General features: G+C 45.6%; 1 protein-coding gene across 4 annotated transcripts in view; it reads right to left on the bottom strand.

Moving 5' to 3' along the window:
* TTC39B (tetratricopeptide repeat domain 39B) overlaps positions 1-20231 on the bottom strand; it is a 136872-nt gene extending 116641 nt beyond the window's left edge. For 3 of the 4 annotated variants that reach the window (XM_079926357.1, XM_079926355.1, XM_079926356.1), the window contains exon 1: positions 19926-20044. In XM_079926357.1, coding sequence (XP_079782483.1) covers positions 19926-19967 — 42 coding nt within the window. In that variant the 5' untranslated portion in view covers positions 19968-20044. Of the gene's footprint in view, positions 1-19925 lie in introns of all 4 variants that reach the window. The other variant, XM_079926358.1, reaches the window with a different exon arrangement.
* Positions 20232-21451: the final 1220 nt, after the last annotated feature.

Here is a 21451-nt window from a genome sequence, read left to right as displayed (position 1 = left end):
TAGCTTCTCTAAGATTCATATTCAACACTGTAAAATGGGAATAACAATAATACCAAATTTGTGGGATTGAAAGAATTAAGTGAGCTGTATGTAGGTGTCTGGTCCATAGTAAGTATTTGATAATGTCAGCTCTCATTAAATGATTAATTTCATTGTTATTACTGCAGGAGAAAGTTTTATGTCCAAATACTGGACCACTCAGACAGTACTTTCCCTCCCAGGGTACATACTCTCATGAGAACTATAGGTGCTAGCAAAGCAGAGATGCTGAGAACTCTAATCTGTTCTTTTGGGGGAGTCTAAGAGACAAAAGGCTAAAACTCTGATATATTCATTTCTGTCAAGACTAAATTCTCCTTCTCTCCCACCAGCACTCCCCCCTCAACATCAAGAAAATTTCAGCAAGAAGCTAAATGCATACTTACACATTTGTATTATGTAGAGAAATAAACTTTATACTGTAAGACAAAATGACTAAATCAATCCCTTCATATGTGAAATGCTGACAGTTTGCTTCTAACAAGAAGCAATTAAATATAGAAACTTATTCCAAAATAGCAGAAGGGGGCTTCCCTCGTGGCGCAGTGGTTAAGAATCCACCTGCCAATGCAGGGGACATGGGTTCAATCCCTGGTCCAGGAAGATCCCACATGCCACAGAGCAACTAAGCCCGTGCACCACAACTACTGAGCCTGCGCTCTAGAGCCTGCAAGCCACAACTACTGAAGCCCATGTGCCCTAGAGCCCACACACTGCAACTACTGAGTCCACCTGCCACAACTACTGAAGCCAGTGTGCTCTAGGGCCCACGTGCCACAACTACTGAGCCCACATGCTGCAACTACTGAAGCCCACGCTCCATAACAAGAGAAGCCACCACAATGAGAAGCCCACGCACCACAACGAAGAGTAGCCCCTGCTCGCTACAACTAGAGAAAGCCCACAGGCAGCAATGAAGACCCAATGCAGCCAAAAAAATAAATAAATAAAATTTTTAAAAAAAAACGATGCAGACATGGACTCCTGTACACATAGGAATTTATTTTATGATTCTGTTAAAATTTAAATTGGAGAAAGAATAATGAATTATTTAATAAATGATGCTGAATAAATTAGTTATCTATTGGGACCAAAGTGAAAATAAACCCATATTCAAATTTCTAGGTGCATTAAAGAGATAAATAAAAAACAAAAGGTGAATGTATGCAGAATATTTTTCAAAATCTTGAAAACAGGGACAATCTTTCTAAATAAGACACAAAACCGAGAAGCCATAAAGAAAAGAGTAAAAGGTTTGGCTACATAAAAATTTAAAACTTCCAAGACAAGCAAATGGCTAGGAGAAAATATTTAAGGTACCATAAACAAGCAAAAAAATTATTATCCATAATATATAAAGAACTCTTACAGATCAATAAGAAAGAGATAAACAACCAAAAGAATCATAGATAAAGGGTATGAAGAAACTGTGCACCGGAAAAGAAAACCAATAGCCAATAAACTTGGAAATGTGCACCTAAAAAGTAGTATTACTTTGTCCATAAGACTGGCAAACATTTTTTAAATTAATAATATCCACAGTTGGCAGAGATGTTGGAAAATAGAACGTATACTGTTGCTACAATCTATTTAGAAGTCAGTCTAGCTGTATTTTTTTTTTTTTTTTTTTTTTTTTGCGGGCCTCTCACTGTTGCGGCCTCTCCCATTGCAGAGCACAGGCTCCGGACGCGCAGGCTCAGCGGCCATGGCTCACGGGCCCAGCCTCTCACAGCATGTGGGATCTTCCCGGACCAGGGCACGAACCCATGTCCCCTGCATCGGCAGGCAGACTCTCAACCACTGCACCACCAGGGAAGCCCTAGCTGTATTTATTTAAAAATTTTAATGCATACACAGCAATATTACTTCCAGGATTCTATACTATTAAAATATACACATGCACAAGGGTCCATCTATTATGGTACACACTGTATTGAAACGACCTAAATGCTCTTCAACAGGGAACTAGTTAAATAAATTATGGTACAATTATATTATCTAACTCTCTTCCGTCATTAAATAAAAAGTAAAGCAAACAGTAGAAATACCTTCCAGATATATTAAATGGAAAGCCTGTTCCTGGGAAAGGTGTATGGTATAAGATCCCATTTACATTAGTCAAAACTCAATGCTGATTTCTGCTAAGCATGGGCAGGGAAGGAATGGTAAAGTGAAAGATCATGTTGTGGCTTCTGAATGACTTAACTCTTTTACAACAGGAATGCTTTGATGTATTGCTTGAGTAATGTAAAAAAGAATGAACAATTTGAACAATATAAAAAAAGTTATTTATTTTGCAATAAGTAGATCCAACATACCTAGAGAAAAATTCAAGCACAATAAGGTCAGATGACATTTCAGCTAAATTGCTTCATAACCCAGATCCTTTTGTGCCCAGTATAAGTGAAAAGCACTTTCTGTTTCTAGAAAACTGTTTATTTTTTTTGTTTTTGGTCACACCACGTGGCTTGCAGGATCTCAGTACCCCGACCAGGGACTGAACTTGGGCCATGGGTATCAAATCCTAACTGCTAAACCACCAAGGAACACCCCCCAAAAAAATTTTTTTTTAACTTTTTAAAAAAATATTTATTGGGCTTCCCTGGTGGCGCAGTGGTTGAGAGTTCGCCTGCCGATGCAGGGAACACGGGTTCGTGCCCCGGTCCAGGAAGACCGCAGAGCGGCTGGGCCCGTGAGCCATGGCCGCTGAGCCTGCGCGTCCGGAGCCTGTGCTCCACAACAGGAGAGGCCACAACAGTGAGAGGCCCGCATACCACAAAAAAAAATTTATTTATTTGGCTGCACCACGTCTTAGTTGCGGTATGCAGGACCTTCCCTGCAGCATGCGGGATCTTTAGTTGTGGCATGTGGGATCTAGTTCCCTGACCAGGGATCGAACCTGGGCCCCCTGCATTGGGAGCACAGAGTCTTAATTAACCGCTGGACCACCAGGGAAGTCCCTAAAACTTTTTATTTAGAAATAACTTCAAATTTACAGAATGGTACAAAGAAAGCTTGTATGCCATTTATTCAGATTCATCTAGTGTTAACATTTTGCCCCATTTGCCTTATAATCTGTTCTTCCCTCTCCCTCTTCAACTCCATTTCCCTTCCTCTCTATCTAGATAAAAAATTTTTTCTAAACCATTTGAGAGTAAATTACATATATTGCGGCCCTGTACCTCTAAATACTCCAGTTTGTATTTTTTAAAAATATAGATATTCTCTTACATAACCACAGTACAGTTATCCACATCAGTAAATTTAACTACTTTAAACTCCCGTCCATTTTCCAATTTTGTCAATTGATCCAACAATGTTCCTTTGTAGCATTTTTCCCTTCAATACAGGAGCTAGTCTTAGGTCAACTATTGCATTTATCTGTTCCATCTCCTTTGCCTCCTCTAATCTGGGACATTTTCACAGCCTTTGTCTTTTATGACACTGACATTTTTGGAGAGTACAGCCCTCTTCTTCTTCTTTTTTTTTTTTTTAATAGAACCTTCCTTATTTAAAGTTTCTCTGTGATCAGATTCAGGTTAGACTAGTACAGAAGGGACCCTGTGTCCTTGTCAGGTCACTTCTATCTGGAGGCACAGATGCTGTCTGCCCCCACTGGTGATATTAATTTTGGTCACCTGGTCAAAGTGGTGTCTGATTTCTCCACTGCATAGTTACCATTTTTGTCTTGCAAGTCATAAGGAATCTGTGGTGAGATAGGGTAAGAGCAGATCAATATCACACTCCTCCCCCAAACTTGTCTATATCACCTGTGATGATGGCTACCTGACTCCATCTTTACTAGGAGAGCTGAACACTGCTTTCCCACCTCTAGCACTCCCTCCACTTCTACCAGTTGGTCTTTGGCATTCTGCTGAAAGTAAATCCCTCCCGTCTCCTCCATGTGTCTATCTAGTTGGTCATCATCCATATGGACTCAAGGAGACCTATTTTCAGTGGTCTATAATACATTACTGTCCTTACTTATTTCGGTGCTCAGATTGTCCCAAATTTGGTCTAGGCAACTTTTACATCTCTCACTCTTTACCCCCTCGGAGCAAATTCTAATACCTAGAACTTGCTTATTATGAGAATTCTGTTTTGCCAAGGAATCTTATAAGGTTAGGCACATCTAAACTTTTGCAATAAGACTCAATTATTTTTCCGAGCCCCCTAATGAAAACTGATGTAGCCACTGACCTACACACTTGACACGCCGATATACATTACAAAATGGACTTTGTTAAAAAAGAGAACATTAAGGGTCTGCTTGATTTGCTGCCATCTGAAGCTGAGTTTCCTTACCAATTCTTAGCTGATCTAATAAATACTGGGAGAATCTAAAGGCTCGTCGGCGTTTGTATCAGAATAATGGTGCAGACCTCTAAAACTCAGTCTCTTTAATTGTTTCTTTTTAAGTAAGAGAAAGCGCTACCTACAGTGAAAACTGGCAAGAGTGTGCAGCCAACCTGAAAATAAAGAACTGCCAAAATTAAGAAGCTGAGAGGGTCTTCCCTGGTGGCGCAGTGGTTGAGAGTCCGCCTGCCGATGCAGGGGACACGGGTTTGTGCCCCGGTCCAGGAGGATCCCACATGCCGCAGAGCAGCTGGGCCCGTGAGCCATGGCCGCTAAGCCTGCGCATCCGGAGCCTGTGCTCCGCAACGGAAGAGGCCACAACAGTGAGAGGCCCGCATACCGCAAAAAAAAAGGAAGCTGAGAAACATCTGGAGACAACAGAACAAGTCAGAACAATCAATGGAGTTTTGATCAATCACAAGAGAAATTTGAGGAACTGCAGTACAATTTACAGAGACAGGAGCTCCTGAGAGCCTGATAGATTTGTGGCTGTAGAGGAAGTAAGCTGATTCTGGGTGAGAATTAGGTTACACCCATTAAGATATACCCGTACAAGATCCAAAAGGCTGAGGTCATTTTCCTGCCCCTTTCTGACTTTTTCTGCCGTCAAGCAAGGGTGAGGGAACTTACGTGGTCTCAACAGCTGGGCTCAGCATCCTTTCTCCACCTTCTAGCATATATAAGACAGTGGCAGCAGACGTGTCTCCATTCTGGCTTCCTGATCCCTGAACCACAGCTACTGCAAAGCGCTGGGAACTCTTAGCTCTAGAACCATCAGCCACAGAATACCAGCACCTGCCCTAGTGAGTCGGTTCTGGACAGCACTGAGGGTCTTTCACAGAGGCCCAGCCTAGAACCACACCTACAGCCCCTCCGTCCCCTTTGTAAACATCTGGGGATTCCCTTCTTAAACTCTTTCTTTTGTAAACTACCGACACCAGTTTCTGCTTCCTGTGCTGAAACCTGATGGAGACAGATGACAGAGAAGAAAATAAGCAAACAAGATAATACAGACGGTGATTATATCTATGAGGAAATAGACAGGATGCGTAATAGAGGAAAGAGAAAGGTTGCTCTGAAGATGAAACCCAAGGAAAACTGCACTTGGAACCTGATCTTTAAAGTGAGGATGGAAAGCCGAGAAGGAGCTGGTCACATGAAGAACTGGTGCAGTCCGCCAGGCTGGGGAAACACTCACGCAGGAGCACTATGGTGGAAAAGAACTGGGCATGTTCAAGAAACCTAACGGAAGCCAGGGTGGCTACAGCAGAGGAACGACGGGGAGAGGGGCAGGAGATGAGCTGGAAGAGGAAAGCCAAAGAAAAGAAGTGTGGATTTCATCCTAAATAAACAGTTTGAAGCAGGGGCGCAATGTGATTACTATTTGTAAAAGTGCCCTTGGGCTGCAGAGTGAGAGTGGATTGCAGAGCCAGAGAGGAAGCAGGGAGACCAGTGAGGATGCTCTTCCAGAGACGCAGGGGGGAGAAGACAGTGGTGTGGCCTGGGGACATAGCAGTGATGGAGAGCAGTGGCCAGTATGCAGTAAGGAGCCATGTTTTGGAGGTAGATCCGACAGGACTAGCTGATGACAGAGATGTGGGAGGCAAAAGAAGCGTAAATTGAGGGGAACAGCCAGGGAAGATCAAGGATGAGGCACGGGGAGGGCTTTTTTGGTTGAGTAATGCTGCTTTAAATTGTTTCCCCAAAGTCTTGTGTTTCCTCCTAAAATAATTATGGAAGGGGTGATTGTCACCAAATTGCCACAATTGAAATGGAATGCTTTTTGGTCTTTAACAAAGAGACAGGAGTTCATTTTAGCATGTCACATGTTGTGTCCACCCCCCCCCCCCCACCACGTTGAACCTAATCTATTTTCAAGTGAAACCTGCTCCCTGAGGCATGCAGACTTAAAGTTCTGACTGTGTACATCAAAAAGGGGAACTCTTATCTAGGTTAAAATGTAACCTCCTCCACCATAAACTATAAAGGGAGGTAAAAGCAGGTAAGCCTTTAGAAGATTAAAAAAAAAAAAAAAAGATTCTTTCTAAGCTAGTAGCTTTACTTTTTAAATTTCCAATATAATTAGCATTACAGTTGGACTCGTGGAACCTAACACCTTATAAAGTCATCGCTACCATTTATGAAATCGGAGTAAATTTGCTTGACGTCTGATGAAAAAGTCCACGAATCTCAATGTTTTCCATTTTGAAAAGTTGGGAGAAATACCACCTATGCACGTATGCTAATATTACTAAATAGAAAACTGTTAGAAATGTGAACACCTCAGGCTTCTAAAAGCATTAAGTGTATGAATAAATTATACTCATCCTCATTTTCTGAATGCTCCCTATTTAGTCCAGCTAGATTACATGCGTTATTTCACTTCATCCCACTGTAGGAGGGAGGAAGCTATGGCTCCCAGTGTCTTGCCCTTGGTTACCTAGCTTGGGCCAGTGTCTGCAAGGGCATTTACCATTGTTTGTATTTTAAAATGAAAACAAAAAAAACCCTTCTCTCTGAAAACTAGATCTTAAAATGAATATCAGCAAATGCATATTGAATACCAAGATGTTCAATATGGCTAGTTGTAATATTTGATAACAATCTTACTAGGATTCTTTCCTGCTCTGGAAAATTCTAGCCATTCTTATGTACTGATAAAAAGCAAAATCTATACATCATTGCTATTCAAATGAATGGCTCTGGATGAGTTGCCAAGGCTGCTAGTAGCAACTCTCTGAGGTGGCCATTAGAATCCCCCACTGACTTATGAGGAGACTGAAGCTCACAGAGAGATTAAGTAACTTGCCCAAGGTCACAGTGCCTCTGCAAGTGACAGAACCCAATCCACGTCCACTAACCTGTAAGCCCATCCACATTCTTTTCTCTCTCCCACATGCCTTCCTAGGAACAGATATGACAAATCTGAAATTCAGATGGGATGCCTGAAAAGAGGCAGAAATTTTTTTTTTTTGCGGTACGTGGGCCTCTCACTGTTGTGGTCTCTCCCGTTGCGGAGCACAGGCTCCGGACGCGCAGGCTCAGCGGCCATGGCTCACGGGCCCAGCCACTCCGCGGCATGTGGGATCTTCCCGGACCGGGGCACGAACCCGTGTCCCCTGCACCAGCAGGCGGACTCTCAACCACTGCGCCACCAGGGAAGCCCGAGGCAGAAATTTTTTGACTCTTTGCCCCATTTGAGACTTGTGCTAGGGTGACAGTCCCTTTCAATCAACTGTTAATGGCTCAGAAATGCAATTGCTTGTTTGTGCTTTGGCAGCAAGCTAACCATGTTGGATAAGTAGCATCTGCCTTGGGGAATGAACCAGAAAATCAGGAAAAACCATCATCTGTATATACTACACATCTTCTGCTTTATTGCAAATGGGACAAATTATTCATCTCGACAAGGGTAATTCACTCAGCCCTCGAGCCTGTCTTCTGATGACGTCACAGTGTTAAGAGCCAAGTCAGCGCTGACCCAAATGCACTCTGCTCTACAGTCTTGCTTTTTGATGCCTAACATGTCTGCTTTGTCCTCATCATATATAATGGCTGCTCATTTTTACTTCTGCCTGGGAAATTCTATTTTATCCTAATGATTTTTAATTTTTCAATCAAGTTAAAGGTGAAAAGTATATTGAGGTGAGAGCAGCAGATAAAGGAAATCTTTATGGGGTCATGGAAATGTTCTTAAATTGGATTGTGGTGATAGCTGCACAATGTAAATTTACTAAAGATCATTGAATTGTACACTTAAAAGGAGTGAATGAATGGCATGTAAATTACACCTCAATAAAGCTTTTTTTTTAAGAATACTGAGATAAAGCTAATAGATTATGGAGGTAAATTCTCCTTTCTGGTTGAAAGGCTAAAAATATCACGTTGTTAGAAAGCACTGAAGGGAGTTCCTTTGCTGCTTTCTGGGGGGGAAAAGTCCCACCCTTTCCTTTTGGAACACCAAGGCACCTACATCCTATCCCTGCTGGGTGTCATAGCCTGTATGGTGAAAGAGGAATATTTCTCCTTGGAAGCAGCGGGAATGCTAAATGGTCATTGAGTACCTGGAGGGGAGAAAATAAGGGAATATCTGGAAAGGCTGGAGGAGAAACGGTACCTGAGGGAGGTCTTCAAGGATGAAGAGGAATCATCCAAGTGAGGAAACAGTGTATGAAAAAGCTGAGAAGTGAGAAAGGCTGCCCCTTTGGGAGATGGCGCCCGGAAGGGGAGCTACAAGCACTTCACCACAGCTGATATTAAAGGTCCTGTTAGGAGGGCAAACTCCTAGGAACCACCCCAGACCCACTGAAGAAGAATGGCTTGTGGGAGGACCTAGGAACATGCATCTTAACAAGCCACCCACTCCCCTAACCAGGTTACCTATGCACCTTGTGAGAACCACCAAGATAGGTCCCAAGTAAGGCCTCATACACCATGCTCAAGTGTTTGCATAATACCTCAAAAGCAAAAGAAACACTGTGGACAGATTTTAAGCAGCAAGGTGAGGATGGACTCGAACTTTAAACACAGCAGTCTGGCATGGCACATGATTTTGAGGCAGAGAAAGAACCCTAGAGCTCCCTCCAGGGCCCAGGAGTGCACACACACTGTCACCTCCTTTACCTTTTAACCTCTTAGACTAAGTAGCCGAACACAAACATACTTCCTACAGTCTCCTATTAACATCTAGGTGCTTTACGATCTTATGGAAATGTCATAAGAATGTTATGACATTCACCAATGTTAAAGAGGGGACCATCCTGCACAACCACACATTTGGAGAAACTAGAGGTTACCACACGTACCACTTAGGTGTCAGGGGGCAAATGTCAGTTTCAAAATATTACGGATATGGCCAAGTCCCTTGCTGACTATTATAAACACTGTTCTGCTGAAACAGATGGCCCTTTGAGCCCATGTTTATACTCTCTTTTGCTGTAAGTGGTTTCCCCTCTCCGCTCAGGGAGGGAGAGGTGTGAGGATTATAAACTTGCAGAATTGACCTAGCTGGAGTCCTGAGATTAGCCTTAGAGGTATCTGCATCAACCTAAAGGAATCCAAGTGGAAGAGGAGTCTTGCAGGACTCTGCATGGGCCGACGTTTATGCAAGGTCAGTTCCTTATTGGATTGGGAAATCAATGTCAAGTATCCGCATCATGCAGCCTTAATAATAATAGTACTAAGGGCCAACATTTGCACCCCATATGCTAAGCACTTTATAGGGTGTCAATCCTCTCAATAACCCTCTGAGGACTCTCCTGGTGGTGCAGTGGTTAAGAATCCGCCTGCCAATGCAGGGGACACGGGTTTGAGCCCCGGCCCAGGAGGATCCCTCATGCCGCGGAGCAACTAAGTCCGTGCGCCACAACTACCGAGCCTGCGCTCTAGAGCCCGCGAGCCACAGCTACTGAGCCCACGTGCCACAACTACTGAAGCCCGCACGCCTAGAGCCCATGCTCCGCAACAGGAGAAGCTGCGGCAATGAGAAGCCCGCGCACCGGAACGAAGAGTAGCCACGGCTCTCCACGACTAGAGAAAGCCCGCATGCAGCAACGAAGACCCAACGCAGCCAAAAGTAAATAAATAAATAAATAACTCTCTGAAGCAGGTTCTACAACATTATCCCCATTTGACTGATGAAGAAACTGAAGCTTAGAGAGATTAACTTATCTAAGTCTGTACACGGAGGAGCAGGGATTCAAACCCGTCTGACTCCAGAACTTCTGCCATAGCACTTCATGGGGTGTGTCAAATAGATTTCTATGTTTTCCGAGTTTTTGATGCCTATAATAGGAGTATTAAGGAAACAAGCAAATTTAATTCATAAAGCTTACGACGCTTTATAAACAAACTCACGTATAGCCCTAGAAATCACCTAGTACAGGGGTCAGCAAAATGTTTCCACAAAGACCCTATAAATATTTAGGCCACGTGGGCCATACGGTGTGTCCTAACCACTACCTCTGACATTGAGTGTAAACAGCAACAGGGAACACCTAAACAAACGGGCATGTCTGTATTCCAATAAAATGTTATTTACAAGAACAGGCAGGAGGGAGGCTACATTGTTCTTGCAGCACAGTCTGCCACTCCCTGACCTAGTGGAAAGGGCCATGAATGTAGGGTTACAGCACTTGGCTTCTAACCCTCATTCCATGCCTAAGTGAGCTGGATGGCCTTCAGCCAGTCACTGCCTGTGTCTAGGCTGTGAACTTCTGCATTAGTTTCTTCCCTATAGGCTGCAAAGATAAGGTGAAACTACATTCGGACACACTGAAACAGATTCTCCATCAAACCCATAAATAATAAACCGTGGCAGCAATACCTTAAGGTAAAGCTGAAGGGAAGAGAAAACTAGCACGTTAAGGGTACTTCTATGTGCCAGGTGCTTTGTAAAACAGACTCGTATTTCATCCTGTTTGCCAACCTTATGGGGTAGTTGTCATTATTCCTGTTTTATAAATGAAAAGCATCAGACAAGTTAAATAACGAGCTCCAGGTCACACAGCAAATGAGACGAGAAGCCTAGACCGGAATCCAAGCCAGGGGTAGCTATTCTCGAACAACAAGCACTCGGGTGATGATTTTGCACAGATGATGACATCTGAGTGCTTCCGGCAGAGGGTCCTGGAGCCAGGCCTCATTCCCCTCTCTTCCGGACTCTCCCACTCTGTCATCTGTGTTGCCCGCCTCCTCTCAAAAAGATCCTACCCCATTTTGTCTGAAAAAACGAGGTGAGACTCTGAGGTTTGTTGCCTTTAGCTCTGAGTGGAAGGACTGTGATTCATGCATGGAAAATAGACCAGGAAGCCCAGAACTCTGGGGCAAAGCAGCCTAAAGAAGCAGGGCAAGAGAAAAGGAGGACAGAGGGACACCCTCAGAGAACCCCTGACTGGTCCTGCTGACGGCACCAGAGTCGTGGGTCCAGGGCTTCTGCGTCTGAGAACTTAGCTGAGGGTAAGAGTCTATGTGACAAAACACAGCCTATGGAAGTACTCAGTCGTGCCTGACTTGTCTGCCTCCTTAACTAGTGCATTGCAGGTTACAGTCATCAGTTTAAAACTAAGTACTTTGGAAATGGGGCTGGGAAAGGAAAAGAAATGGGATCATCATTGCTTCCTTTATCAAAAAACAAAACAAAAAAAAAAAAACACATTTCCCAAATGTGGGAGGATACATATGTCAAGGAAGAAAATTGAAAAAACAAACGAAAACAAAAAAGCCAAACTGCTTAGCTGAGCGTTCAAGACCTACCAAAATCTGCTGGAACACACACAGCACTGTCTTCCAGCCTCGACCACAGAGCCCTCGCACAGTCTGCACTTCAGCCTCCACCAAGCTTCACCCATGCCCGGGCATGTTTCCCCACTGGTCCCTCTGCCTGAAGGAATGAAGCCGTGATCTGCTCTCCATGGCTGCCTGCTAAAACTCCACCCCTCAAAGTCCAGATCCCATGTCACCTTCTAGATCACAAACGTCAAAGCCGAGAACTTCAGAAACAGATCATCAAGGTCAATTCCTTCAGGTTACATAAGAGGAAACCAAGGCCCAAAGGGGTTAAGTCACACAGCTGGGCAGTAAAGACTTGGTCTGGAAACCAAGTTAGCTGATCTGACTTGGGGGCGGAGGGGCAGGGAGGCACGCCTCACCAGCACCTTCAGGGTGAGTGACAACCCCAGGAAAGCCCTCTCTTCCTCCTCCTTCTTGAGGCCCCAGGCCTGCTTACAAGCTCGCCGAACTCGCCCCTCCATTCCAGGTGAGAGTGGTTTTGTGTGTCCATATTCCTGCTTGGCTGCTCCAGAGGGATCAAAGCCATGTCTTTCCCATCATGTTATCCCAGTACCTAGCTAGCGCTGCACAGAGTGGGCCTTCAGGGGGCTGTAACAGTCATTCAACAAAACAAAAACACCAGAAAACAACCTCCCTCCCCACCTCCGATCCTGTCTTCCTCCAATCAATCGGCCTCCATGCACTGCCAGAGGGACCAACCTACAGCTCGGATCTCACCACACCTCTGCTCAGCTGAAACCCTTAAATGCACACCATTGCACATCATGATATCCACGATTCAGCATGAAAAACTTAGAAGAGCCCTTCCTGCCCTTGAGCCTCATTTCCTGCCACCCAGAGCACCACAAGCTCTTCCTCACCTCCGAACCCTATGCCTGCTGTTCCCTCTCCCCGGGACGCACTGCAAGAGTCCCCTTTGTCCCCAGCTCTCTTCTACATGGCTAACCCCTACTCATCCCGCAAGACCCAGAATGTCTAAGAAATGGCCTCCTTGAGGAAACCATCCCTGATTACCCATTCCCTCTTCCCACTCCAGGTGAGATGCCCTCCTCCGTGCTGCCAAAGCACCTCGGCATCCCTCCTGTGTAGTTCTCAGCACAGATAACTGCATCTATTTGTTTACACCCCCACCTCCCACTAGACCATCACTTAGGGCAGGAGCACCTGGCATAAAACCCGATACATGAACGTAGACTGAATAATCTTCTCCTTCACTAGTTACAATCAGACCCAACAAATATACATAGTGCATCATTTCACTAAAATATTTTAAAATACAGGTCCACAGATCTCAGCCAAAAAAGCTCTTACTCCACACCCAGTCTTTCAGTAAAGAGCTCAAGATGCATAATGGCATTATGAACTGCCAGGAAGTCAACACGTCAAGAGTCCCTTTAGAGAGGTGTGGTGACCTAGCCAGTACGGCCGACTGGCCAGAGTCTGGGGATGTGACCGACTCCCACGAAGCACAGGGATGGAAGAGGAACGTTCTGACACAGTGACCGAGGGGAGGTTTGACAAAGGGAAGCTCTCCCCAGGAAGCCTCTCAGCGCCCAGGCGAATCCCCGGGCACTCCTCTCCTGGGAAGTGAGCACACAGTAACTTCAGGAGACCTGCCTGAGCTGGCCACCGGGGCACCTGAGACTGGGGGCCGGGGGACTGTCAACAGACAGCCAGACGGAAACCACTAGCCTCTCAGAAGTCACAGTATCCAGTTCACACGGTGCATAATTAGTAACAGCACCCGTGCGCAGGGAGCTAAGATAGGAAGGAAAGCAAACAGCTAACCCAAGGAAGAACTGATTCCTGTCTAAGAAGCACGCCTGCACCTCTGGACTTGAGGGGGAGGTAGGAGGTGTGGGGCAAAGGGGACGTGAGCAGAAAATGAGGGCAAGTTTCACTGAGAAAGTAGCATTCCCAGAACAGATGGTCTTTCAAATGATTCAAAACTGAACATTCAGGGGACACAGTGGCATGTCCACCGTGTGGCGCACATGGTGGCGCAGTGGTTGAGAGTCCGCCTGCCGATGCAGCGGACACGGGTTCGTGCCCCAGTCCGGGAAGATCCCACATGCCGCGGAGCGGCTGGGCCATGAGCCATGGCCGCTGAGCCTGCGCGTCCGGAGCCTGTGCTCCACAACGGGAGAGGCCACAACAGTAAGAGGCCCGCGTACCGCAAAAAAAAAAAAAAAAATTGAACATTTCAGGAAAATTGCCTGTTTGTTAACCTGAGCTGGCATCCAGGCTGACGACGGTAAGCTGATGCTATTTTTTTCCTCTCGCTCACCTGCAGGACCAATTTACAAACATCCTTTCCTAACCTTGTCCAGATTCATCCACTCATAAGCAAATGGCCGTGCTCCCTCAGTAAGGAAAGTCACAGTGAGCCAAGCAGGTGAGTCAATTCTGCATGAGGTCCTTCCCCACCCTCCACACCCACCGGAAGGCTGAATCCTACCCAGTTGTCTTCTTAGGTAACAGCACCGCCAGCCAGCCAAGAATCATCTCTTACCGGCTCTTCCCTTCCGCCCATTCCACTGCCCCTCCAACTAGGGAACAGGCCACCAGGCCAATTCCTCCTCCGAGTCCTCCCTGAGAAGTCCCTCCTTTCTGGCCTCCTCTCTCCAACCCCAAGACCTCTGCTCCACTCCAGTCCTCACCACCTCCCATTCTGAACTGTCGCAACAGCCTCTTGCCTTTCCTGCCGCCACCCCCAGTCTGGCTGCACCAACTTCACCAGACTTAGCTTCCTAAAATAAATAATTGTATCACTCTTGCCTAGTTAAAAAGCCCTCTGGGTCCCCATTTTTTAGGACATCGCAGCCCTCCAAGGCACTCCTCCCCATATGCTGAGCACCCTGCTGACCGCAGGGCGTGCTCTCATCCCCGCCCCATCTCAACTTCCACCCACGCCTCTGCCTTATTGCACTTGCTCCACCTAGCACACCCTTCAAGATCCAGTTCAGGGAGCCAGATTCTTCCAGCTCCATTCTTCTTCCTCAAAATTGCTTTGCCAATTCGGGCTCTTTTGTGTTTCCATACGAATTTTAAAAGTTTTTGCTCTAGTTCTGTGAAACATGCCATTGGTAACTTGATAGAGATTGCATGGAATCTGTAGATGGCCTTGGGTAGTATGGTCATTTTAATAATATTGATTCTTCCAATCCAAGAACACAGTATGCATTTCTATCTGTTTGTGTAATCTTGGATTTCTTTCATCAGCATCTTATAGCTTTCAGAGTACAGGTCTTTTGCCGTCTTAGGTAGGTTTATTCCTAGGTATTTTATTCTTTTTCATGCGATGGTAAATGGGATTGTTTCCTTTATATACATACTACTATATATAAAATAGATGACCAACAAGGGCCTCCTGTATAGCACTGGGATCTATACTCAAAATCTTGCAATAACCTAAAATGGAAAAGAATCTAAAAAAGAAAAAAAATATATATATATATATACACACATACATCTGAATCACTTTGCTATACACCTGAAACTAACACAACATTGTAAATCAACTATATTTTAATTAAAAAAATTTTTTTAAAGACCCAGTTCAAATACCACCTCTTCTTTAAAGTCTTTGCCAGCCGCTAAACGAGGGCAACCAACCATTTCTGTTTGCACCTGTTGTCCTGGAGTAATTACTGAAAGCAGCACACTGACTTCCCCAGGGCCCTGCTGTGGATGATAAATTATATGACCCTCCTACCTAAAATCTACCCTGACCCAAAGACAGCACTCGTTACTTGTGTAACTGTGTCTTTTGCTAGAGCGTGTGTTCCTCAAGAGCAATCAAGCCATCTTATCTCAGTATGGACTTCCAGCACCTGAAGACTGCTGCACCTGGGGAGGTGCTCAATGAACACTGATGGAATGAAAGAATGAATCTGATACGAAGAAAACTGTAGCAATCAGTTTTATCTAAACTTCATCTAAAGCGCCAGTGGGGAAAATTTCTAAATCAGAATTAGATCCAAAAAGTCCTGGGCCAAAAATTCAGGCCATGAAAGCATTTGTCACATAAACCATTTCTTTCCGTAATCCAGTGTTTCTCAACTTTTTTTCAATATTGTCCTCCTGCCCCAGGAGCCTTTTTAGACATTTTTTTTCCTAACCACATCCCCCATGAAATGTTAATAGCACAGAGATATACCTGTACTTTATACATAAAAGAGCAAGTATAAAGTTTATTCTTCTTATATAATAATGGGTTCAGAATGGCAATAAAAATGTTAAGTCATGTTTTAAATTTTAAAGCTATTAACATTAAACTTTGTATTTGCTGAGTAACTTTTAATGTAATTTTAATGTAAAAATGTGATGTATCAAATTATACATAAAAATTGCCAATTTCTACATAATAATAGCAATGTAACCAAATTTTTCAAACTTTCAAAACTGCTATTTTTCCAGAAAAGGTAAAACAATTGAAAACAAAATCTTCTTAAAAGTTATTTTTCATGAACTTAACTCTTGTTTTATATGATAAAATAATTTTTAACTTATCCAGCTGCTACATATTCATTCAGATATCATCAATAGTTTCTCTTTTCAATACTTGGCATAGTTATTAGTGGGTTGAATAATTCTAATAGGATTAAAGAATAAAATATAAAGTACTTTTATTTAATTTTCAAATCCCAAGTCACACACAAAGTAGTGTGGGCCAAACATAAGCACTTAACAGCCACAAGGCAGCCAAAGGCAGCCCTAATGGATAAGGAAGTCACCAACAGAGATATGGCTTCAGGATCAAGCTATTGATGGACAGAAAGTTCTCCAGTCATAGCCATCTAGTTGCCATAGGTTTGTAGTAATGACCCTGCATACATTCTGTATATCTTCCATGAACTCAATGTCAATGTTGCTTGTGTAATACCCAAGAAAAACCAATGAGAGAAATTTAAACGTTAAGAAGTAAGATTTTGCCCACCAAGCTTTGAAGGGCCACAAACCACTGGAACATCTGAGAAGTTTCTGCCTCCCTCCAGAACCAATTTTTGCCACCCCTGAGGCTGCAAGCCCTAACCTCTGTGTTCCCACGTTTATCCTCCTAGCACCTAGAGAAAAAAACAAAAAAAAAACAAAAAACACCAGTTTACCTAAGAAAACACCCCATACCACAATGATAATAAGAGCCCCTCTACCTCCATCATCTCCTTGGGTACTTTTAAAGAAAAGAGATTCCCATACTATTAGCCTTTCTCCCAAACAAAGGAGCCCCCCACCTCTAAAAGTGTAGACTTTTGGAGCTGGAAGAACACTCGGGGCTCATAGAGCCCCTCCATCTTCAGATGAGGAAACTTAAAAGAGCCCTAAGAGGTAGAGAGACTGGCTCAATCAAGGTCACTATATTGTTATAGACAGAGACCTTGTCAGCCTGGGTCACTGTTGTATCTCCAAGCTAGGACCAGGCTTGGCACATAACACAGTCAGATGTTTGCACACTTAATGAATGAATGGCTATTGGGCAAATTAGTGGCTGAGCTGAGAGCCCAGTTCACCTAATTCCTAACCTACCACTTTTCCAACTACACCAATTTGTCCCTTTTTACTCTCCTAGCATATCAAATAGTGGCCTCAAAGACTATCAAATTTATATTGTTTGAAAAACTTCCCAGCTCTTTTAGTTTCACACATCCAGAAAGTTGAAGAGCAGGGTCTTGTGTGCTTGTGGTAGAGTGCTTCAGCCCACTGAAAGTGAAGGACTTTCCACAAATAAGTCAAGGGTACCCGGTTGACAATGCATCACTTCTTACTTGCTTACCCTGCCTTGATCTCTTTTCTAGAGTTCTTGTTCACGTGCCATATCTCCTTACCCAGACTGAGAACCGTAGAGAGCCAAAACTGCCTTCCGTTTCTAAGACACCTACTAAGTTTAAGCACGAAGCAAATGTTCAATAAATGTTTGCAAAATTTATTCCAATGGAAATGGTGCACCATGAGGAACAAAAGTGGATTTGGCATGAACAAAAAAATTCTGATTGTACTTTGCTCATTTCCTAGGACCAGTAGAGTACCTAACATGTAATGGGAGCCTAACAGTTACTGAATTTTAAAACACAAATGAAAGATATGGCAAAAACTGAGACGTTATTAAGCACAGTCTTCATTCATTCAATAAATTCATTGAATTTATTCATTCAATAAATACGTATTACCAAGTATCTGTGTGCCAGGCTCTCTGCTGCTCTAAAACCTAATTTCCCCCACAGAGCCAGAGCCCTCCTCCCTAGCAAACGCGTGGCATTAGGTTCACCTTGCAGGCTGTGGGCACAGCTAGGGTAGCCATGTCTCAATATGCCCAAGACAGTCCCAGTTTACACCTACTGTCCAAGTGTTCTCTCCCAACAATGCCCTGGTCTAGACAATTATATCACCCTAAGTGTAGCAAATCTTTTTCAACAAGAAGCCCAGGGATTCAAAAATTTCACTCCACATTTACTAGCTACTCGCAGTCCCTTTTTTTTGGCTGTGCCATGCAGCACGTGGGATCTTAGTTCCCCAACCAGGGATCGAACGCATGCCCCCTGCAGTGGAAGGGCAGAGTTCTAACCACTGGACTGCCAGGGAATTCCCTACTCCCAGTCTTGTTTCCTTATTTCTAATCCAGGCATAACACATTAAACTAAATGGTTATAAATAGAAAAGTGGCTGGGGACAAGGCTGGGACATCAGATTGAGACTACACTGTAGAGAGCCTTGCATGCCAAGAACATGGATACATAATTTAATATACAGCAGGGAGCGATAAAAACCTTTAAGGGATAAAGTGAATGTATAGTCAAAGCACTATGAGTGTTATGATGTTGGTTACAGAAAAGATCTAAGACAGGAGGAATGAAAAAAGCCGGCTCCAGGTCATACCAAAAAGACAGCCTAAAGCTGTAAATAAAGAAAGGCTGTCACAGATGAAAACGGCAACAAATATGCTATTTCATCATTTGCCTTTATGTGTAATTTTAAAGTTTCAACAATAGATGCAGCTATGCAAGCTCTAGTTCATTGATCTGTGGTCCTGATACCCTCCTTGGAAGGCACATGTCGTAAGGAAGCTTCTGGACAGTCAGGCTTGCCCTCCTGTCGGCCAGTCGTGTAAAGGAGCTGAAGCTCGGTTTTTGTTTTATTTTAAGTGCTACATTTCAAACACAGTATTCGTTGTCAGGAGAGTTTCCCGACACTGAAAGAGATGGACAGGAAGCTTAACCCGCCAACTCCAGATCTTCCACTATTGCATCATTTGAAACTAAGCCTCCTCAGGCAGCGACTTGTAAAATTCAAGTCAGGTAAAATGGCAGCAGCAGTCGCTGTGGGTGCTGCTCCTGCGGCCGCCGCCGCTGGCCTCAACTTCAAGCGCCGGAGAGCGCGTCTCTCCGGAGCTGCCAACTGCTCAAAGGAACAGTCGATAAATCAACAGGTCCTGCTCGCCCGCCCGAGGGTGCTCAGACCCGGGCGCGCCAGCCACAGAAGGAAGTGGCTAATTATTTAAAGACAGTCGAGACCACTAGAGGCCGGAGTCGGCTCTCCAAGCGCCTTCCCTCCGTCCACCACCCACACTGGGAACCTGCTGGGAAAAGGCCCGGGCCCCGTACACGGAGGGGAAAGCACCAATTCCTGGGCTGCTGCTCCAGGTCCCTAGCCTTCCAGCCCCTGGGCAGCCCTGCACTGCCCGCGGGTGCAGACACCCCGAGGGCTCCTTTTTCCTCCGGCTGTCCCCCTCCTCTCATCGATTGCAAGCCTTTCTGTTCTGCCACTGGAAACTTCCAGAGAAGGTGAAATTCCCAGGTCAAGAGACGATTCTACAAACTCTAAAGGGCCAATGTCGGGACTTCAGAGTCAGACCTCATAAAGCCTAGGCGTCCCTGGTGAGGCTCAGTACTGCTTTGTACTGCGGGTCCTGCGCTCCCGCGCGTTCGCACCCATCCACCCGCTGGCCGGACGTGGTGTCCTCCGATCCGCAAGAGCCCACGATGCCGGCGCCCGCAACTTCAGCAGCGCCTCCGCTCCGAGAGCCGCAGAGACACTCCTCGCTCCAGCGAGGACAGACCTCCCAAGGCCTCGTGTCCCCAGCCGCAATCCCTGTCCCTTCCCCCGGGCGAGAGGCTGCAGGTCCCAGACAGGGAACCAAGGGGGCGGCACCTTGACCGTCCCTGCCGGACTTGCTCAACCCTGCCGAGCTCGCTCATTCCTCCCGGGCTCCAGGGGCAGTTCCCACACTCCCCACCAGCCAGTACCTCGTCCGCTTCCAACTCTGCTCCGTTGCCTACGAGCGCCATGTTCCTCCTCCGGCTGCCGCCGCCCAGAAACCAAACAGGGAGCTCAGAGCCAACTCAGTTTCTCGGCTCCGGGCTCAGCCCAGCGCCAGCAAAGGAGGAAGAAGGTGCCTCCGCGCTCCCGCCGGGTCCCGGGCGGGGCCAGCGCGCCGTTGGGCGTGTGCTTTCCCCGCCCCCGGCGCCCGCACACCAGAAGAGCATCCATTCCCCGAGCCGGCGCCGGGTGGCGGGCCTCTACACAAGCTCCGCCCCCTGCAGGCCTCGCCCCGCCCTCTACGCGGCTCTGACTAGAGCAGCCAATCAGATTCCCCAACGCTTTTCCGCCTCCAGACGGCATCCACTTAGGATCCACATGGGAGGGGTCATTGCGTGGGCGGAGTCACCTCGTGGGCGGAGTCACCTCGTGGGCGGAGTCACTGGCGAAGTTCGCTGGTCTGGCCCACTCTCTGGAAAGGCACCTGAGAGTACCAGCTACCAGTACTCTGTGGGGAGGCCTGGAGCCAAGAGAGCGCTGGGTTAACGAGGCCAACCAAGGTCAAACCCACCTAACCCTGATGCCCCTTTGAACCGTCCACCTGGTCTCTGGGCCAGTGCCAGTCCCCTTCCCTCGCCAGGTGCGCACTGCATCTCGCAGATGGTGAGGCCAGAGAGCAGCCTTGAGTCAAGGTCACAAGTCACCCAAAGGTCTCTGTCATTCCACCTGTCCAGACACTAAGTCAGGGACATCATCTTCAGATACAGGAATGCTGTGTTTGCTTCTGTGTATGGTTGAAAAATAACAGAAAAACCACAGGACATATATTTATACAACTTAGAGCTCCTCTACCCCTCCTCCCAATATCCTGTCACGATGACCCATTTTGTAACCCCAAACATATGTGCATAATTCGTGCTTGAACTATAAGATCCATGACGGTACGGATGCTGTTTGTCTTCTTCAAAACTGTATCCCCAGCACCTAGAACAGTGCCTTACGCGTGGTAGATGCTCAACAAATATTTGTTGGCTTCGTTTAGAAATTGATTCCTGCGTATAACATGTAAGGTAACTGAACTATCCAACTGAAAAATTATAAGGGTATTTGGTGGGGGGGGGGGTTGGTCAGCTTTATTTTACATACGATAAAATTCACCAAGTTTAAGTTTGTAATTTGATAACAGATGTTTACAAAACACCATTCCAATCATGAAAACACACCCAAAAAGTTCCCTGTGCCTTTTTGCTGTCAATTTCCTTCCCCCACTCCCTGGCCTCTGGCAACCACTGATCTGCCTGATCTGCTTTCTGTCACTCTCATTTTTTTTTTTTTTTTTTTTTTTTTTTTGCGGTACACGGGCCTCTCACTGTTGTGCCCAGCCGCTCCGGGGCATGTGGGATCTTCCCGGACCGGACCGGGGCACGAACCCATGTCCCCTGCATCAACAGGCGGACTCTCAACCACTGCGCCACCAGGGAAGCCCTGTCACTCTCATTTTGCCTTTTCTAGA

This window comes from Stenella coeruleoalba (assembly GCF_951394435.1).
Source record: "Stenella coeruleoalba genome assembly, chromosome: 7".
Classification (NCBI taxonomy): domain Eukaryota; kingdom Metazoa; phylum Chordata; class Mammalia; order Artiodactyla; family Delphinidae; genus Stenella; species Stenella coeruleoalba.
Note: the sequence above shows the minus strand (reverse complement) of the source record. Positions and strands in the feature narration are given on the sequence as shown.